The sequence below is a fragment of the Nymphalis io genome, chromosome 14 (assembly GCF_905147045.1).
Source record: "Nymphalis io chromosome 14, ilAglIoxx1.1, whole genome shotgun sequence".
Classification (NCBI taxonomy): Eukaryota; Metazoa; Arthropoda; class Insecta; order Lepidoptera; family Nymphalidae; genus Nymphalis; species Nymphalis io.
The window spans coordinates 7955970-7976366 of NC_065901.1; the positions used below are offsets into that span (position 1 = coordinate 7955970).

Below are 20397 nucleotides of genomic sequence, written 5' to 3' on the forward strand. Positions count from 1 at the left end.
AACAAATACATAACCATTTCTCGTAAATAAAATATTTATTATAATATATATGAAATATAACAAAAATTACTTTATTTTTACTTAAGGAGGTTACTTAAAAAAATTATTAAATTTTACTTTGTGTAGCCGTTTCTATCAGGATACTTATTTATAAATAAATTATAATGTCGATGATTTAATAAAAAGGTTAACAGAAAAATATTTTGATTGGTATATTAGTACCTCGGCGAAGCATGATTAAAAATCATAGTTTAGTTGTTGTAAAATTTACGTTTTAAACGATAATTTAAATCATAACGATAACGACGAATGTTCTTATATATTTAACACTTATTTGTTTTCATTGCTATAATAATTGATGAATTTAAGTGAATTAAATTCATCAATAATAATAATTCATCAATCTGTAAATTTTGATACAATAAGATAAAAGTAAATGTTATTTTAATAATTTAAGTATTTATTTATGACAGCGGTGCTTAGTCTATCTAGCATTGTTCGATTATATGATTGAGTAATACCCTATCCCGTCTAGAAAGATCAATGATAACGGCTAAGCACACTTGGCCACTTATAACTATTCTATTATTATATTAGGAGTTTATTAGTAAATTACAAAATTGTATATTTTAATTCACAGATATTTAAAATTAAAACACTGCCGAAAAATAGATAGGTACATTTTAAACAAGTTTCCAAGAAGTCAAATTAGTCATCCTTCTGTGTCTAAGATAGCAATACCCGATATGTCTATGTGGGACATCACGAGATCGCTTACACATACTATCCGGGCACGCCGATACAGGCCGTTAAGCCCTCGTAAATATCTAATAGTAACAAAAATACTCCCAACCCCAGCGTGGCCATTACATGCGCATAGTGTTGGCACTTGCGCTCAGGTCTTCTACGTCGGTGTAGGTCGGCAGAGGCTTTCTTTTTTCAGTTTTGTTCCGCGATCTCTTACAGCAACGTTACAATTTTCTTTACTCTCGCAATCGAGTATAGCATTTACCATGCTCAGTAACGAGAGATCTCCACCAATGATCGCCGCCAAGATATAGCGTCACAGCCCATCAAGGCGTAGTGAGATGCTTTCCGTCTTGCTATCCTGTGAAGCTACTTTCATAGCGCCTGCTTAATATTTCAATTTTATTACTGGTACCACATATTAATGTGGTGAATCGCCGCTACCTTTATCGATCTTAAGGCTATGACTCTCTGTGGTATCTGTAAGAGAGCCTCTCTTACGTGATATTGGGAGCCGTAACAGTGTTGACCCATAGGGTTCACCGCGTACACGTGCCATGTATCGGACAACACAAGCGGCAAGGCAAACATAACCTTACTGCGTTGGGTAGTTGTTAGCCCCGGGCGACAGTGCAGTAGTATGTACTATGTAGATATCACTTACATTGTATGTGGCCATTACCTTCATTGTATATTAATTCATTATCGTTTCTGAAAAGTATATACATTAGAAATACGTTAATTATACATAGCATTGAGGAGAATTTATTAATATGGTTCCGTAGTTACGCAAATATAGGAAAGACAGTTAAGTCTATACTTTTCGAATGAAATTTTTATAAACCTTGAGTCAAATTATCAAAATTTTGAAGACACATTTTATGTCATATCGTTTTTTTTATCAATATAAAGCTGAGGTCAATTTGTATTGGTGAACAGGTAATTCCGAGTTTTATATCCATCTACTCAAAATATGTTCAAACTAGGCAGCCGCAAGACCTTGCAATAGAACGAAAATAAAACAATTCAAATTTTATTCTTAAAAAGTTAACGAAAGGTCAATAAACAGGAAAACCTAAGCATATAAATTTTATTCTCACAGTTTTTTTTATCGATTCTAAGCCCGCGGCTAAGGCTTAGAATAGGAAAAATAGTTTTAAATTAAAACATTATTACTTAAATGAATATTATTCACTTTCCATAGCTTGAGAGGCTAGATAAAAAGAGAAAGTTTGCTTAAGACAACATTAATATATTACAGATTAAGTAGATAAGATTGGTATTGACTGTAATAGATACTTGGTGGCCATTTGCAAGCCCATCCGGGTAGGTACCACCCACTCATCGCATATTCCATTATAGGTAAATGATCCAGAACAAATACAACCTCAAGGGACATAATATCGCGGTTCCCAAGGTTTGAAATGGCAATGTTCCTTACATTACATGGTTAACATTGCTTACAATGCGAATGTTTATTGGCGGCAGTGACCACTTAACATTAGGTGGTCCATTGGGCCGCCCGTTTCATAAAAAATACATGTGCTGCAGTTGAACGAGTATCTACACCTGAAATATAGGAACAATTGAAATATTAAATGTATCGTAATACCAATGACTTTGTAAATGTTGGACTTGACATTTAGTTAACCATGGAGAAACCCCTCATTTCTCGACAATAAAAGAAGCCTACGAGTTGATAATTGATTAATTAGAGGAGTGTTTTGTTATTGTTTGAGAATTGAGTTGATGAGCTTTAGGTAGGAGAGAGATGCGAAATTGCAATAATAAAACGTCAAAAAAAAACAATCATTCTCTTTTTACGTTTTACGTGTTTAAGTTTGGTTATTTATATATAAAATTAATTAAATGGTCTATACTAAAAATCTCCGTATTTTTTACTTATTTCCGTTTTTTGAGATAAATTTTTCACAATAATGAAGTTAAAACAGGCCAGCCACTTCACATGTAAAATTTACACGAATATCCTCGCAAGTTATTCTTTTTCTTGTAGTTTGTTACTATTAGTAGTGTACGTAGGGAGCTTCATCAGTCTCTATTACTTGATTAAACCGTGAGCCGTACCCCGACTGACGTTATTAGAGCACTCTGACATCTGTTTTGAAAGTTGCAAAGTTAATTGCCGTTTGCAAATAGACAATTATAGTATGTAGTAATCTAGACTTTAGAAACGAAGTAAAATCAGATTTAATTATTATACTTTACCTATCCGTTTTCTTACAGTAACAGAATTAGAGACAAACAGCTTGAAGAGTTAATCAATGACGCACTTATCTTGAAGCAAATCGTCCCTATATTGTATTATATATATTAGAAATATAATAAAGTAAATAATAATAATAATAATAAAGAATAAAAATATTTACAAGAATCACATATGAAGTAACAAAAACGTCTGCAAGATACAGTAATACACCAGATTTTAATTCGCACGTCACCAATGAACACCTGTAGATTATATGGTTCATCGTCGTAAGCGGCTAATAAAAGTAATAAAACCTTCATTCATAATTAAACGCTAACCAACCAAATGAAATTTGACGTAAAAATGTCTTCAAAAGCTCTAACAAATGTATGTAATGAAGTTAAAAATAGCGCAATTTATCATTAATTCACGAATTATCCCTTTGAGAGAAGGAAGATATTTATTATTTATTAAACAACGTAAATCAATTTTGTATACATAATCTAGTTAATTCCTAAAAATACAACAAGATAACCTTCAACAGATCTGAGAACATAGTTTTATTACAATTCAACAAAATATATTTTGATTGAGTATGTATCGTAAAAGTTTTTTAAATAATATGTGTACAGTACGAAGTATTTAAACTTATAAATAAACTACAACAAGCATCATTGGTAAATGGAATATATTTTGAACTTAAAAAAATCAAGTAATCGATATGATTCATCGATAAAAATGGCGCATGTTGCGAAAATGGAATAGTCAAATTGATCGACAAGATAATATAATGTCGCACAGTGAAAATAAATTGCAACTATGCAAGAATATCAGTATAATCAGTTACGTCCTGTAAATGTCCCAATGCTGGGCTAAGGCCTACTTTTTTGAGGAGAACGTTTGGAGCTTATTCCATTTAATTTAATATAATCAATTATTATTTAATTATATAAATGTGTATGTAAAAGCTGAATATATTACAGTGCACAACGGCGTGCGCAAACATAGAAGTGCGTCTATAGAGTGATCTCTATTCCCTTATTCTCATAATCTGTTAATAACACAATTCGATTTTAAAACCTAATCGACGAAATAATTTCTTGACATTAAAGACTAATGACAATAATAATTTAAATCAAATATAATACGCTTGGATTTGGACGATAATGTAACATATATTTTCATAACGAACATTCTAAGATTAGGTAAAGGCCGCTAAAAGCCAAAATATTTGTAATTGTCATAAAATATCTTATCAATTGATATACGAGTGGCATCTTGAAAAAGTAATAATAGTTATCTTCTACTAACGCAAACGCTTGTCATTCACAGTTTAAATACTCACATTGAATAAAAAGGCTAGAAAGATAAGAATGTAAACTGTTTACTTAATGAATTTTTTCATAAAATCTACTAAATTAACCCTCAGCTCAATATTTTACCCATTTTAAAAAAGCCGGAATATCTTCGACCCTGATATTATTTGATAGTATTTAGTATTTATTTGATTGAACTAGGTAAATTGAATTAAAACACGATCTGAGCAAAAACGACGGAAACAATGTGTATATTTGACAAGGCAGATTTACAGAGTATATATATATATTTTTTTTAAATGTCATAATATGACATGTGCACAATATTCTAAATAGATGGCGTTCAGTGTTGCAATTAATCATTTCAACATCCTCTTCTTAATTGCAAACCCATAACCATGGAACAGTCATCAGTCTTCTTTGGAGAAATTGGTTTTGTAAGTATGTCAGCAACCATATCTTGAGTCCCAACATAGCAGAGTTGAATTTCCTTATCAGCAACTCTTTCTCGGAGAAAATGATGTCTCAAATCAATATGTTTGCTGCGGGCACAGTAAGAATCAATACCTGCAAATTTGATTGCGCTTTGATTATCACAATAAATTATGGTAGGCACATCTGTAAGCTTCCAATTTAGTTCCGACTCTAAATGCCTTAGCCACATAGCCTCCTGTGTGGCCGTAGCTAGTGCCATATATTCAGCCTCCATGGTTGATAAGGCAACTGTGTTCTGTCGTTTAGAACACCACGAGACTGAAGCACCCTGAAACAAAAAAGTGTAGCCAGAGCATGATCTCCGGCTGTTAATGTCAGAAGCCCAATCTGAATCACAGTAGCCAAACACTCTTCTTTCATCTTTATTTTGGCTCAATTTTAATTTATAATCCTTAGTTCCTTTTATGTAGCGTAGCACTCTTTTAACTGCTGACCAGTGTTGTATTTCTGGTTTGTTGTTGAAACTACTCAATTTATTTACAACAAAACAGATATCTGGTCTTGTGCCTTGTGATAGGTAAAGCAAACTCCCAATAGCTTCTTGATAAGGTACATTACTAATTATATTATTTTGATCTCCTGTGCTGATCAATTTGGAGCTAAGATCACAGGGCGAATGGACTGGATTACAATCTGTCATATTGAATCTCTGTAGGATTTTTTCTATATAAGCAGTCTGATCAATATAAATTTGGTCTCTGGCCGCGTTTTGACTTATCCTCCAGCCAATAAAATAATTGACAGGTCCAAGCGATTTCATTTCAAATTTACTTTTAAGTTGTAGCTTGATTTCTTTACCTTTCTCTTCATTATTATAAAAAATTAATAAATCATAAACATATATCAATATAAAGATGATGCTTCCATTATCATTTCTGTAGTGAATACATGGATCAACAGATGTACTTTTCAATCCCAACTGTTTGAGAACAGAAGTAAGTTTTAAATTCCATTGGCGACTCGCCTGTTTTAAGCCATAAATAGACTTATTTAATCTGCAAACTTCTTGTCCGTGTTCATAGCCAGGTGGTTGATTCATATATATTTCAGCATCTATATCTCCCTGCAAAAATGCTGTAACTGCATCCATTTGATCTATATATAAGTTTTCTTTTACAGCTAATGCAAACAAATATCTTATTGAAGTATGCCGTACGACCGGGGCAAAAATTTCATTATATTCAGATCCTTTCCTCTGTCTGAATCCTTTTATGACTAATCTTGCTTTGTATTGTACAACTTCACCATTTGCATCTATTTTCATTTTGTAAACCCATTTGCAAGGGATTATTCTTTTGTCTTCAGGTTGAGTTACCAATGTCCATGTATTATTCCGAAGGAGCGATTCATACTCGCTATCCATAGCTTCTTTCCACTCTTTTGCTTTTGGGCTTGAAAGAGCATCTTCCACAGTCTCTGGTTCCTTTAATAATGCTGATGAACTTGTTGGTTTCTCTTCATAACAAAAATAAGTAGTAGGTTTGATATTCCTTGGCCTCAGAGTTATATTTCTTAATGGTATGGAATCGTCATCAAATCTTTCCGGTGTGTAATCTGGGTCATTATCTCTTTCTGAATTTGATATATCACTGCTGGCATCATACAATTGTTCCTCTTCTGAACTTTCATTTACTAAAGTATCGGTATCAGATTCTTGTTTGGCTGTCGTTTCCTGTTTTTGCAAAAAAGTGAGTGGCATAATTACACAATTATTCCTAGCTGTGTGTTCCAAGAAAACAACATCTCTACTCTTGTATATTTGTTTTTTACTCTCATCATACAATCTGTAGCCTTTAGTGTATTCACAATAACCCACAAATATCATCTTAGTAGCTTTTGAATCCCATTTTCGTCTGCTTTCTTTTGATACATGAACCATTGCGTGACAACCAAATATTTTCATGTTATTTAAATTTGGTCTTTTACCTGTCCACATTTCATATGGTGTCTTGTAGTCCAAAGCTTTTGTTGGTGAACGATTTGTTATATATGCCGCTGTTGAAACCGCCTCAGCCCAAAATATTTTCTGTAGTCTGGAATTCAAAATTAGGCATTTAGCTCTCTCTACTAATGTGCGATTCATACGCTCTGCCATACCGTTTTGTTGTGGCGTATATGGATTACTAGTTTGATGCTGGATACCAGATTTACACAAAAACAATTTAAACTCATTGTTTACATATTCTTTTCCATTATCTGTGCGCAATGTCTTTATTTTCTTATTAGTTTCATTTTCTACTAAATTCTTAAATTCTTTAAACTTTTCTAAAGTTTCAGACTTGCTCTTCATGAAATAGACAGATACTTTCCTACTGTAATCATCGATGAAAGTAATATAATATTTGGCACCTCCAATAGAACTTGTCTCCATCGGACCACATAAATCTGAGTGAATTAATTGGAGCAATTCTGAAGCCCTAGTACCCGTATTTTTAAATGGTTGCCTATTCATTTTTCCCTCTAAGCAAGTTGTGCAAACTTGATTACCTTTTATCGATAATTCAACCCCTTCTGCACTATCAGTTATTTTCTATTCTTAGATGCCATAAATTTATATCTCGCTCATCTGTTGTTGATAGCAATGCCGGTGCTTCAGAAACATTATTCAATATATACATGTTATTGCGATGCAATGCTGTCAATATTAGTTTATTATTTTGATATATCTGACAACCATCTCTCTCAAATTTCACTTCACAGCCATTATTCACCATTTGACTTACAGAAAGTAAATTAACTGTTAGTGTGGGTATATATAAAACATCTCTGACCTGTATTGTCCGTATTATGCCATCTGAGTCTCTAATCTGAAAATCCACCTTGCCACTGCCTTTTACTGCTACTGTTTTATTGTCTGCAACCTTAATATTGTTGATAGTTGATGGGGATACATCATACATCCAATTCTTGTTATTGCACATATGCAATGATGCTCCGGAATCAACATACCAGCAACTTCCATCCAATGCAGCAGCAACTGAAAAAGCAGCATAATAACCATTATTAGAATTGTCATTATTTGACGGACCCTTTTTTTTGTCTTTAAAGTAGCAATCCCTACTCATGTGACCATACTTGTTACATACAAAGCATCGTGGCCCTTTGGGTTGCCCTTTCCTCTGAAATTGGTTATCAGGATTTTTTGGCATTGACTTTGACATAGTATTTTGTTTATTATATGACTTGGCATAGTAAGCAGCTGAATCTGATACCTTAACTTCTTGTAACAACTTAGTTTTTACATAATCTGCAGTAATATTCACACCGGAGCTCTCTAAAGCCATTATCATTGGCTTGTAGTAATCAGGGAGGCCAGCGAGCAGCAACGTACCCAGCCACTCGTCTCCTACTACAAAATTGATATTTCTTAACTTGTGAGCTGTTGACATTACCTTATTGACATATTCCTCGACACTCGAGCAATTGTCCAAGTCAGTGGTGATCAAATCTCTCAATAAACCTACTTTTCTACTAAGCCCTGAGTCATCAAACACTTTTTCAAGTTTGGTCCAAACCTGTTTCGCTGTTGTAGCCTCTTGAACATGGACGTAATTAACCGGGTCTACCAACAGTATTATTTTCGATTTTGCTTTCGTATTTTTCTTGCTATCAGATACATAGCCTGGGTCAGATTCAATCTCCTGCCACAATTCTTCATGTTCGAGGTAGTTTTCCACGGCAAACTTCCAACTTTGGTAATTTTCTCTTCCAATTAGCTTCTCAATTGTACCCATTGATATTTGTGATGCCATTTTATTAAGTATTTTCTCAAAAAATTAAGCTGAAATTGCTGGGAAAAAAATAACGAACTCGCCGGCAATGGCCAGTTTTGAGGTTATCTAACTTCAATCTTATTGAATCACAGCGCTTATGTTTCGAATTACTTTTCTAATATACTATCGGACATACTGGGCCCATAACCTGATATTATTTGATAGTATTTAGTATTTATTTGATTGAACTAGGTAAATTGAATTAAAACACGATCTGAGCAAAAACGACGGAAACAGACCCGTTATTTTTTTATATATTCATATGTTTACTGATTATTTGAAAATGGCTAGACCGACTTAGATAATTAAATTTTGTTCTTTTGAAGTAATGGGCTTTTGAAGTGAAGAAGAAAAGGAGAAAACGTTTTTTTTTTATTTACATTTTTTGTTTAACTTTGACGCCTTTGAAGTCGGGTTAACTTTTTTAAATATTAAAATTAGAATTTATCCAAGTTTTGATAAGTATTCTAATCAAGCATATTTATGTTAAGCTACGTTTTAGTTACGTTTAAACTAGAGTAAGCATTAATAGAATATTTACTTACCTTTTTACGATATAACTTACAGTGGTTAAATTCTTGATTCTTGAATATCAAACAAATAACCAGGTTTGGAAAGAAATAGGTACTTCAGTCCTCAAAAGAAAATCAGTACGATTAAAGTATATTTTTGTTTAAATACAATTTATTTAAGTAATTGGTGATCAGTAAATTGTAATAAAAAGCCGAGATGGCCCAATGGTAAGAACGCGTGAATCTTAACCGATGATCGTGGGTTCAAACCCGGACAAGCACCACTGAATTTTCATGTGCTTAATTTGTGATTATAATTCATCTTGTGCTTTACGGTGAAGGAAAACATCGTAAGGAAACCTGCATGTGTCTAATTTCACTGAAATTCTGACACATGTGTATTCCACCAACCCGCATTGGAGCAGCGTGGTTGAATAAGCTCCAAACCTTCTCCTCAAAAAGTGGAGAGGAGGCCTTTAGCCCAGCAGTGGGACATTCACAGGCTGTTACGGAACGGAATTACGGAAATTGTAATATTACTTACGAAGGTATGTATTATATAAAACAAAAAAAAATTGCTCATTAATACGTTATCACTATCTTAATGTTATATTGAAAACATGCGAGATTTTCAGTTAACTTTAATATCTGTATTTTTTTATTATTGAACAAAAGATATAATAATATAATACCAAGCTCATTATTTACCAGTTTTATTGATAGCGTCGGTGGGTGGGTGTATAAAATGAAATAGAAAACAAGAGAGCTGTGAGAAATAATACCTAGCATATATTCTATTATTAGACTGAATATCAAGTAGGTACGCAAATGCATTGCTTACAATATTTTAACTTCCACGTTATATAGGTTTTGCGGTTTGTAAACTTTGGGATTTCGCCAAATTCTACTTTCCGGAATATTTATGAATGAAAATTTGTACGTTTTAAGAATATTCCAGCCCATTCGTTTTGTTAAAAACGCGCGTTTTAATATTAAATGCAGTTTCATTTATTTTATGAGGTCCGTGTGTCAGTCAAAACATATTGTTAGATAACGTAAATTAATCTAAAACGTAAGATGTGATCTTATTCGCGGTGTCGCTACAAAAACCTGCTAAACCCGATTCTCATAAAAAAATATCAATATGAAAGTGTGTAAATTATTATTAAATTAGGGTTTTTAAATTTTTCATACTAAGTATATACAAGTATGTACATTTCCGGTTTCCTATATTCAGACAGAAAAACAGTACTGATGTATGAGTATTTTTTTTCTTACATAACATAGTTAGTGTTGTGTACAATATTTGTATTGTTAACTGTCCACGACATCATTGAGTGTTAAATAAAAGGCACCTGTAAACAGACTTTATTAAAATGGACATGCGATGTCCACGAACAGTACCCTTTTTGTTATCCACTGATCTAATCGCTCGAATTATGACAGCGCGTGTTTTCCTCAAGGTTTCTAAACTTGTCGGTAAAGGTGTGAGGTTTTCATCGTTTTATAACAAATTAACTAAGACCATAAGTGGCTTAGGTTTTATCTAATTGAATAAATATTGCTTAAATGTCATTTGTTCAACGTAAACCGTGAATTGACCTTTGCATTCACACGTCTTTTACGTTTTTGCTGTTTGTCGTATTACATATATGTACGTAAACATAACTTCGAATCGAGTACTTGTTATAACGTATCATGTCAAACTATCTTGTTATAACGTATCAAACTTTACAAAAAATAATAATCCAAAAATATTATTTCTCATGTTTATGTTACTTATAACTTAAATGCTAATTACACATCTTGCATCATTAATTTATTCCGCAATCAATAAATAAAATTTTCTATATCAAAACGCAATTCATTTTCATTACGTATCATTGTATATAGCATTTATATTCACTTCATACATATACGAGTAGGGCGGTGGACGAACACGTGACACGGACTTACCCGTGGTTGGTTTCAACCGGATTAAACTGCCGCAAAAGCCTGCGGACACTCGTCGAGCGAGCTTCTCGTTTCGTATAATGCTAAAATAAAAAGTAGGACTCATATCTTATTCTCTTCAAAGTTTTCAATATTTTACTATCAATAGTCATATAATATAAGACATTTTTTAAATTAAATTTAGATTATTTATTTATACATATTTATTTATTTATTTTTATATATATTTATTTATTCATACATAATATACCGTAGGTATCTAGCTTTTGATGAATTACAATATAATAATTATAAGGTTATCGGTAGATTCGGCTTTATTGACATTCTTTGCGTTATTGTATCTACATATATGAAGTGGAGAGAGAAGGAATATTCATAATTGGAATTTTCGACGACGATACAAAAAATGATCGCAACTTATCGAGAACGGTATCCATTGAACAATCCAAAAATAACTAATAACTCTTGTCTTTGTTTCGATACAAGAATTATTAATTATTTTTTCAAGTAACTTATCTTTTTTGAATATCTTCAATCTTATTGAAAAACATTTTTATTTATTTATTTTATAGAACAGATTTTACTAAGCTGATTAAATTATATTTATTCTATTATCTCTGTTACGGAACTTAAATTAAAAAGTACTTGGAATATTAATAGAATTAGTTTAATAGTATTACTGTGCTTTTCAAAACCGAATAATATTCTTTAACAAGGGATTAAAGACCATTGTTATGATTGTCGATTATCATCTTAATTCTTGGTAATTCTTATGAGTAGTTACGCAAAATGTTATACACTAGCATTTTTTTCCTTAATATAAAATCAATAATACATTTTGTTTTTAATACATATGGAATACTTGCAAATAAATATGTTTTCATAAAGTAATATTATATGTATTGTTATTAATAGTTTTGTATATAGTCGAAGTACATCAATCAAATTCTCATTAGCGCTAATCGCGCGGTTGGCAGTCAATCGAGTAAGTGTCATACATTCACCACTTTATTATATATAATAAATGAGGCACTAGACAAGGTTTCAACTGACACTCTGCTTATGGAATTTACCAAAACAAGACGGTTGATGGATCCATTACCACATTGTTATAAGATCATGAACTGACTGATGGCTTCTTTGGTCTAGTGGCTTTTGGAAGTAAACAGCGTTTGCAATCGGTTCACATATTTTGGCAGGTAAAGCTGTAGGTACAGCGCCTGAACTCTTCGGTTGGATTGCAATCCCATCAGGAGATCAGAGGGTAAGAATGTGAGTGAGATATTAGAGAGTTCACCTGTGTATGCGCACATATTTGTGACAATAATATATGCAAATGCCTTTGGGACCGAAATCGATCAGGGGGACATCATCTTTCACAACCATCATGATCACACTGTGAACACGTTTGGCACCATGATTAAATTTTTTCTGATGTTCGATACTTCTTGTGCTTATCGTCTTTAATCAGTACTCATATTTGTACTGGAAAACAAGAAAACAAGAAAGAACCCAGATCAGATTAGTTCGGGGACAAATTAAATGTAAAGAGTGTTAGGAACTTAGAATTTTCTAAAATAAACTAACAGGTTTTATCTGGGATCAGTGGTAACTTTGATCTTTAGACTAATAAATATATTATTTAAAAAGTGAAAACCTATTTATTATTTTGAACTTATACTCTCATAATCCGATAGGACGGCAATCCGACACGACCGAAAAGAGTTCAGGTGCCGGACCAACAGCTTTACGTGCTTTCAGAGGCACGGGAGTGAACACACTTCCAACTTCCAGACACCGGGCTGCTACTGAGAATTTTCGGATAGAAAAACCCAATAACTTTTTATTAGTCTGACCTGGGAATTGAACCTACGGGTCTGCGGCCTTACATCAAGCCACTAGACCAACGAGGCAGTTAACTTGAACTTATATCAATATATGTACACTTAATCTAAAAAAAACCATAGGGACTGTCAATAGAAGTGAAAATTTGAAATTGTTAAATAGGCATATTTGACTAATTTCCACGTCTATTGACACTCCAAGTAATAATTCTATCACTTTTTATTATATAGCTTTTTATTCATCAAAATACACATCTCTCGCAAATTCGGTACAAAATATGAATAGTTTAATTTAAATAAATAATAGTTAAAATACACTTATATTATTTTTACCTTCAACGATTTAATTATATTAACATCAGCATGTCGGTGATGCAAAGTGCACCTAAACAAGTTTCACTTCAAAAAATATATTATAATTCTTTTTATTAATTAGAGTAAGTAAATTAACAGCCTGTAAATATCCTACTGCTAGGTAGGCTCATTCGAAGTTATTCGAACTTATTCGAGTTTCCACGATGTTTTCCTTCATCGCCGAGCATGTGATGAATTATAAACATAAATTAAACATAGGAAAATCGGTTAAGACGCAGGTGTTCTAACCGTCTTGGCTAAGTAGAAGTCCTTTGCTTATATGATATTTAATTTGTTGAAGTCCAGCAATGTGTTTAAACTTACTTCATCTTCCTGATATTAGATACATACATTGAAACATGATAACATTCAAACAATGATGTAGAGTTAAGTATAACTTATTACTTGTGGTTGATTTATAAAAACAAAGTGTTTGCGGTCAAGTCCTATTTTTAATGTAAAGTTATATGTATACAAATTTAGTAGTATTTGTCTGGATATAGATTTTGTGACTGCTATAAAACCAGTATAATCAACTGGCAGAGAAATTATTTATTTCTTATGAATGTTAGAGTAGTTACAATATCATTTGTTTTACTAATATATTTAATTGGTTATTTTTATTCATAAGAAGTACGTGTCTTTTTTTTTTCACTAATTTAAAAAAAAAAACTTTGATCCCGATCGCAGTACTATCTGGGACAAATCTATACTACCCAGAGATTCGCTGAAACGCACATAAAAAAAATCATCAAAATCGGTCCAGCTATTTAGATCAGTGATATATACACGTACAGGAGAATTAAATATGTATATAAAGATGAGTGCGTTGTAAGACGAGAATTTTAAGACGAGAGCTTATTAATTAAAAATAAACCTGGGATAACATGGCAAGTTACCGCAATTATTTATTCATAGATTTCTAATAATGATAATGAGTAATATATATATATAAATTTAAATATATTTAAAAGCATTTCAATCAATACATTAACGACTTTTGTTGTATTATGACGAATTAATGTAATTAAGTTTCTCCCAAAAAGATTGGGATGTCGTTTGCGTCACTGTCCATTCCTTAGTGAAGTAATCATATTTGATCAGACTATCAAGGATGCTATCCATTCTGAGCACTTAATAATTCTGGCATATTTGAAGAGTTATAAGAATAAAGATGAAGAATCATAGTGTGTAAAATCCCAATTTTTCACTGTTAACTGTTCACACATGTACCTTTTGTTCCTGCCAAACTGAAAATTAATATCTACAATATTTTGTAACTGGTTAATATACAGTTGAGTCTCTTGTTGCTTTGCCAGTTACCTGAGATTGGGATTAGTTTTTTAGGGCTTGATTTATAAAGTTCAATCCAAAAGTTTCGTTAGTAACATTCGCATAATGTGGAAGATAGATTAATCTTCATCATGTAAATACTTTTAAGCACTCATACAAACAATTATTCCTATATCATTATTTTAGTTTGTATTTATGATTTGGTATTTCTTATATCAATAATCAGAAGGAAAAAAGATCAGAAAGAATCAGTAAGGAAAAAAAGACAAGACATACATGTATATAAAATAACTACTATAATATAAAACCTAACTATAACCATATTTGATTGTAGAGCCTTAATAATGTAATATGATGTATAGTATTCTAGTGGATTCTCACATACACTTTATTGTCTCTGATTAAATACTTAGATAACATGAATAATAATAACACACGGCTATTAAGCGAATTAAATTTTAGTGTTCATTTACTTGACGTAAAGATGTAGAGACATACATAAAATATATAAAGTTCTTTTATTAAAAGGTAAAAAAAAAACATTAAGGAAAATATTTATAATATTATCAATATACTCAAGGTATATTTGTTCACAGAATCAAGGCAACAAATTATGTGGTTGAAGATAAAATCCGAAGATATTTGTATGAGTTCCTTCAAAGTGCTGGGTTCATATAAGACGATTTTCCGGTAGAGTACAAAGTATATCAAGTAAAATGGCGGAAAGCAGGTACGATTTAAATTAATATTATATTTCAATTTGAATAACGCTACAATTTATTCAATAACATTGCAATAACATACTCGTATTTATTTATAACCAATTATTATTATAACAATTTATTCATATTCTTAGGCTGAGAACCAATTGTTTTAGATGAAAAATATACTAGTACAATATTTAAAAAATATGACAAGATTACGAATGAAAAAGGGATGAAATATGTAGTTAATTCTTTAAAAAAAAAGTATTTTTTGGTAAAAGTAATTTTATACTTTTACCAAAACTATTATATTATTTATGTAATATATTATGTAATATATATGATACTTTTTGTAATATCTTGATTTCATTTTGAAATATATAATAATTATCAGGTTCTCAGTTTCGACGGTAGAGTCGGAATCTAAAAAAAATGGTATACACATGGGAGCGAGCATCATCTCTCGACCCCTACGTACTTCAGTGGAGATGGTGGAGAGAGGTGATCCCAATCCTCAACCAGATACTTGGCTTCATGATGCTGGCTGGAGACGAAAGAGATCTCTTGCGCAACTAACGAGGGAAGCCTTACCAAGGATGGAAAACTACAGAAATTCTAAAAGAGCTCTGAAACGACCGAGCTTAGGAGAGTTGCACGGAGATCATTTGATTACTGAGGAGGTAAGTTACGAGGGACATAAGTTAAATATGATTTATTTTAGCACATGCGTATTTATTACCTATTTTTTATATATTATTGATAAATTAGGTATTAATCATACATCTTAAGACAATTGTATAATGAATAGGTCTTCAATCTTCATAATTCATAAAGACCCGTTTAAGGTTGTGTAACGAACAGTCAACCATTTAGGGATATGAATAATTAGCCGACCAAAAAATTGTGTCATTAAAAAAAGTTTAAAAGCATAATTTGAACATAAACATAGGTTTAGTGTAATTGTATGGAAATAACGTAATTATTTTAACGTTAAAGTATGATTATTATACTACCATATAAAAAATATATTTTTTTAGCAAAAGCTAATCGTTTTTTATGTAATTTTTACAAATTTTATTTACGTAAGCTCAGCATTATAAGCCTTCGAAAGGCTATATGTATACTACGAGGCTTATATTATTTGCCATTTTCGAAATAATCAATTTTTATTTTACACAAATTATAACAGACTTAATAGGTTTAGTTACAAATTTAGTGTACACTGTATTTATTTATAAAAAAATTAAAATACATAACTGAAATATTTATCGTAGAATCAAGACTATTTCGATACGCTTAATTGGATACAGTTTCTATAATTAAATTAAAATAGTAACGACGAATGGATCATAATATTCATAATAGTTTTTTATTTTTTATTTGTTCTACTTTCTCTCTCGTTATCTATCTCTCTGTGATTATTTCAAGAAGTAAAATATAAACGTAAAAAACTTTCCAGTAAAAAGGTTAGTTAGGTTTAAACTAACATTTTGGTGTATCTTCAAATATATATGTTTTATGAACTTTGTTAGTTATTGACATTAATTTATAATATTGTTTTCTCGGCTAGATGGCCTAGTGGTAAGAACGCGTGAATCTTAACCGATGATCGTGGGTTCAAACCCGGGCAAGCACCACTGAATTTTCATGTGCTTAATTTGTGTTTATAATTCATCTCGTGCTTAACGGTGAAGGAAAACATCGTGAGGAAACCTGCATGTGTCTAATTTCATTGAAATTCTGCCACATGTGTATTCTACCAACCCGCATTGGAGCAGCGTGGTGGAATAAGCTCCAAACCTTCTCCTCAAAAGGGAGAGGAGGCCTTAGCCCAGCAGTGGGACATTAACAGGCTGTTACTCTCTATAATATTGTTTTGAATTTTTAGTCCACAAATTAAAAAAAAAACATGCACTTATTCACTTTAAGCTGTTTATGAAATTAAATAACGTGAAAAGTAGTTGACAAACAAATTTTATTTCTATTTAGTCACAAACGACGGAAGCATTTAAGTGAGATGCGTCATTTTCTCGATGCCATTAGAAGGCACGTGAAAAGACCGTAATAATCCAGTTCAAACTGGTAACCACCGGGCTGAACAGCCCTTGACTACATTTACCAGCCCTTGTATCTAATCTCCTATCGTTTATGAAGTATGGGTGTTAAAATATCAAGTGCAATACAATTACAAGTTTTTCCTGAAATTATTAACAGATAGCGACAACTTAATGAACATCGAGACTCAACGTCTACTTGTTGACATGAACGTTTGTTAATTTGATATTTTAGATCTGTCCTTTTATGCAATTATTATTTATAAAGCCCATGGCTGCCTCGTTGGTCTAGTGGTTTGATGTAAGGCCGCAGACCCGCAGGTCCTGGGTTCAATTCCCAGGTCTGGCCAATAAAAAGTTATTGGGTTTTTCTATCCGAAAATTCTCAGTAGCATCCCGGAATCTGGAAGTTGGAGGTGTGTGCACTCCCGTGCCTCGAAAAGCACGTAAAGCCATTGGTCCTGCGCCTGAACTCTTTCCGGTCGTGTCGGATTGCCGTCCCATCGGATTATGAGAGTGAGGGAATAGAGAGTGCATCTGTGTTTGTGCACACACTTGTGCACTATAATATCTCCTGCGTAGTTGGCTAATCCCTCTTGAGATTGGCCGCCGTGGTTGAAATCGGTCTAGAGGACATTATTTATAAAGCACCACTATCCACAATCCTGAACACTAATATTGGTATCTTGAAAATTGAAACCCTATTTCTAAACATATAAATAATATAAAGTTTATCTCTACGTGTGTTTTATTTTTAATAGCTAATATCTCTGAATAGACTTGAAAACATTTCTTAAATCAACACGATTGAGTTAAAAATATATATTTTATACAAACTGCCCATCACCACGATATTTAATAGGCAGTGTGTAACCTTGAAATAGATGTTGCTATAACATTTTTAGGACATATCCATGTCTGATAACACTAGTGACATTGTTACATAAATCGCCGACCTTTAGCTACCTAAATATAGCGTAGTTAGAGATACAAATTATAATAATTTTGCAATTGCACAACTTACAATGTCGCTTTTGTATACGTTTACATTTTACTAAATTACCACTAACCGTCATCGTTTTTCCATTCATTTTTCATGTGCCTTTGAATATTTAACGAACAATATTTTTTTTTGCATTGTATCATTAATAACAGTGAATAATTACATAAAATTCAAAGTAAAAGAAGGTATTTTGATAAGAAAAAAGTTGTAGAAACTTCAAAACACATTCAAAATATGTCGTTTAAGTTGAATGTGATCCGATTTAAAAAATAATATATCAAAAATGTAAGCCGAGATGGCCCAGTGGTAAGAACGCGTGAATCTTAACCGATGAATGTGGGTTCAAACCCGGGCAAGCACCTCTGAATTTTCATGTGCTTAATTTCTGTTTATAATTCATCTCGTGCTTTTCGGTGAAGGAAAACATCGTAAGTAAACCTGCATGTGCCTAATTTCATCGAAATTCTGCCACATGTGTATTCCACCAACCCGCATTGGAGCAGCGTGGTGGAATAAGCTCCAAACCTTCTCCTCAAAAAGGGAGAGGAGGCCTTAGCCCAGCAGTGGGACATTTACAGGCTGTTACTCTTACTATATCAAAAATGTATACATATATCTTTGAAATTACAGATAAAAAAAAACAATATATCAATATATTCTTGCCTACTTTAAAAATTGATATAAAATTTAAATATATATAGGAACAAATTGCAGTGACCAGTGTAGGGCGCCTTGCTGGCGATTATGCATAGAGTTTATTGCCAATCGTTAACATTTTCATCGTTCATCACCTGATAATAATTTCAGTTTTATAGTATAAATCACAATGGACATACAGTGACAATTATCTCACCACGTTTAGCATTGCAGCTATGAAGTATATCACGTTTATGAGCCAAGATAATTTAGTATAACATAATATTGTTATACTCGTGACTCATTGAAAGATAATTGTTTAGCTGTCAAAAGAAATCTCACGAGACTAACTTGGTTTCTGTTTAATTGGCGTGATGATGATGAAAAATTAGATGACCGTTTTAATAGCATACTATTAAAACGGTCATCTAATTTTTCTTTAATAATGTTATTGAAAAAAATATTAATTTTAATTTAAATAGAGTTTAATAAATTTAATATTTTTATGTATATTTTATTTAGTTTAAATATATCACGAATGATATCCAAATTTTTCCACATTAAAATAACACTGTTATATAGGATGAAAAACAGCCCCAAAGGGACACAAAATCGCCGACTCCAGCTGGTGGAATAAAACTAGGATGGATTCAAGTAAGATTTTCATAATTTACATTTACTTAATATTGATAATATATGTATTTGAAAATATCTTTTATATTTTCAAACAATATAAATATTAAGTTCAGAAAATGTTTTAGGGAGTGTTAATACCATGCTTACTGAACATATGGGGAGTGATGCTGTTCTTGCGTATATCCTGGGTAGTGGCACAAGCAGGAATCGGTCTTACTCTAGTCATCATCGGAGTTTCTGCAATTGTGTGCGTCATCACAACTCTATCAATGAGTGCTATTTGTACGAATGGAGAGGTGAAAGGAGGTAAGTTTCAATCCCATCTTAAAAAAATAGATCTTTTATTTAGGATACGTCATCATAAAACCGCTTTTTGACTGGTTTTTATGATTTAGTGTATTTTTTCATTTTATAATAATTCTTAAAACTCAATATACAGAATACTAATAATATTTAATATACAAAGTTTTACATTACTTTCAGTTTTTTAGGATGTTCTTTAATCTTATCATTTTTCTTACTACTCGTATGAGTTTTACTTATAATTATTACTACAGCATGTTCAATTCATGATAAATGTTTATGCATCAGGTCAAGCAGTAAAAGTTTTATTTATGCCTTTTATTATACAAACTGCCAGCATTGATTGTCTTCTGTTTATATTTTTGATATGATTTCATTACTCTATTTTTAATAATTATACTATAAATCTTAATTATTTTTTTTAGTAAAGTTTTAAAAAAAACAATTGCACAGGAATAATTAGTTCATAATTTCTAACTTTAAGATATGTTGTCTAAATTAAAAAACATATAATAAATTACCATTATTAAAAGTAATTCTCGAAATTAGCATCCAACAGTAGACTTCA

The 20397-nt window shown here is 31.9% G+C and overlaps 3 protein-coding genes across 5 annotated transcripts in view; 2 read left to right on the top strand and 1 right to left on the bottom strand.

Moving 5' to 3' along the window:
- Window positions 1-20397, top strand: part of LOC126773154 (probable 39S ribosomal protein L23, mitochondrial) — a 176580-nt gene that overhangs the window by 76566 nt on the left and 79617 nt on the right. The window lies entirely within an intron of this gene.
- Window positions 1-20397, top strand: part of LOC126773142 (bumetanide-sensitive sodium-(potassium)-chloride cotransporter) — a 35962-nt gene that overhangs the window by 284 nt on the left and 15281 nt on the right. For 2 of the 3 annotated variants that reach the window (XM_050493773.1, XM_050493776.1), the window contains exons 2-5: window positions 15090-15223; window positions 15592-15877; window positions 19473-19544; window positions 19652-19832. In XM_050493773.1, the coding sequence (XP_050349730.1) occupies window positions 15210-15223; window positions 15592-15877; window positions 19473-19544; window positions 19652-19832 (553 nt within the window). In that variant the 5' untranslated portion in view covers window positions 15090-15209. Of the gene's footprint in view, window positions 1-14919; window positions 15022-15089; window positions 15224-15591; window positions 15878-19472; window positions 19545-19651; window positions 19833-20397 lie in introns of those variants that run through there. The other variant, XM_050493775.1, reaches the window with a different exon arrangement.
- Window positions 7452-8516, bottom strand: LOC126773507 (uncharacterized). Its single transcript, XM_050494458.1, has 2 exons — window positions 8157-8516; window positions 7452-7741 (listed from the first exon to the last, which is right to left on the bottom strand). The coding sequence occupies exons 1-2, from the start codon at window positions 8514-8516 to the stop codon at window positions 7604-7606; spliced, it is 498 nt and encodes a 165-aa protein (XP_050350415.1). The 3' UTR covers window positions 7452-7603.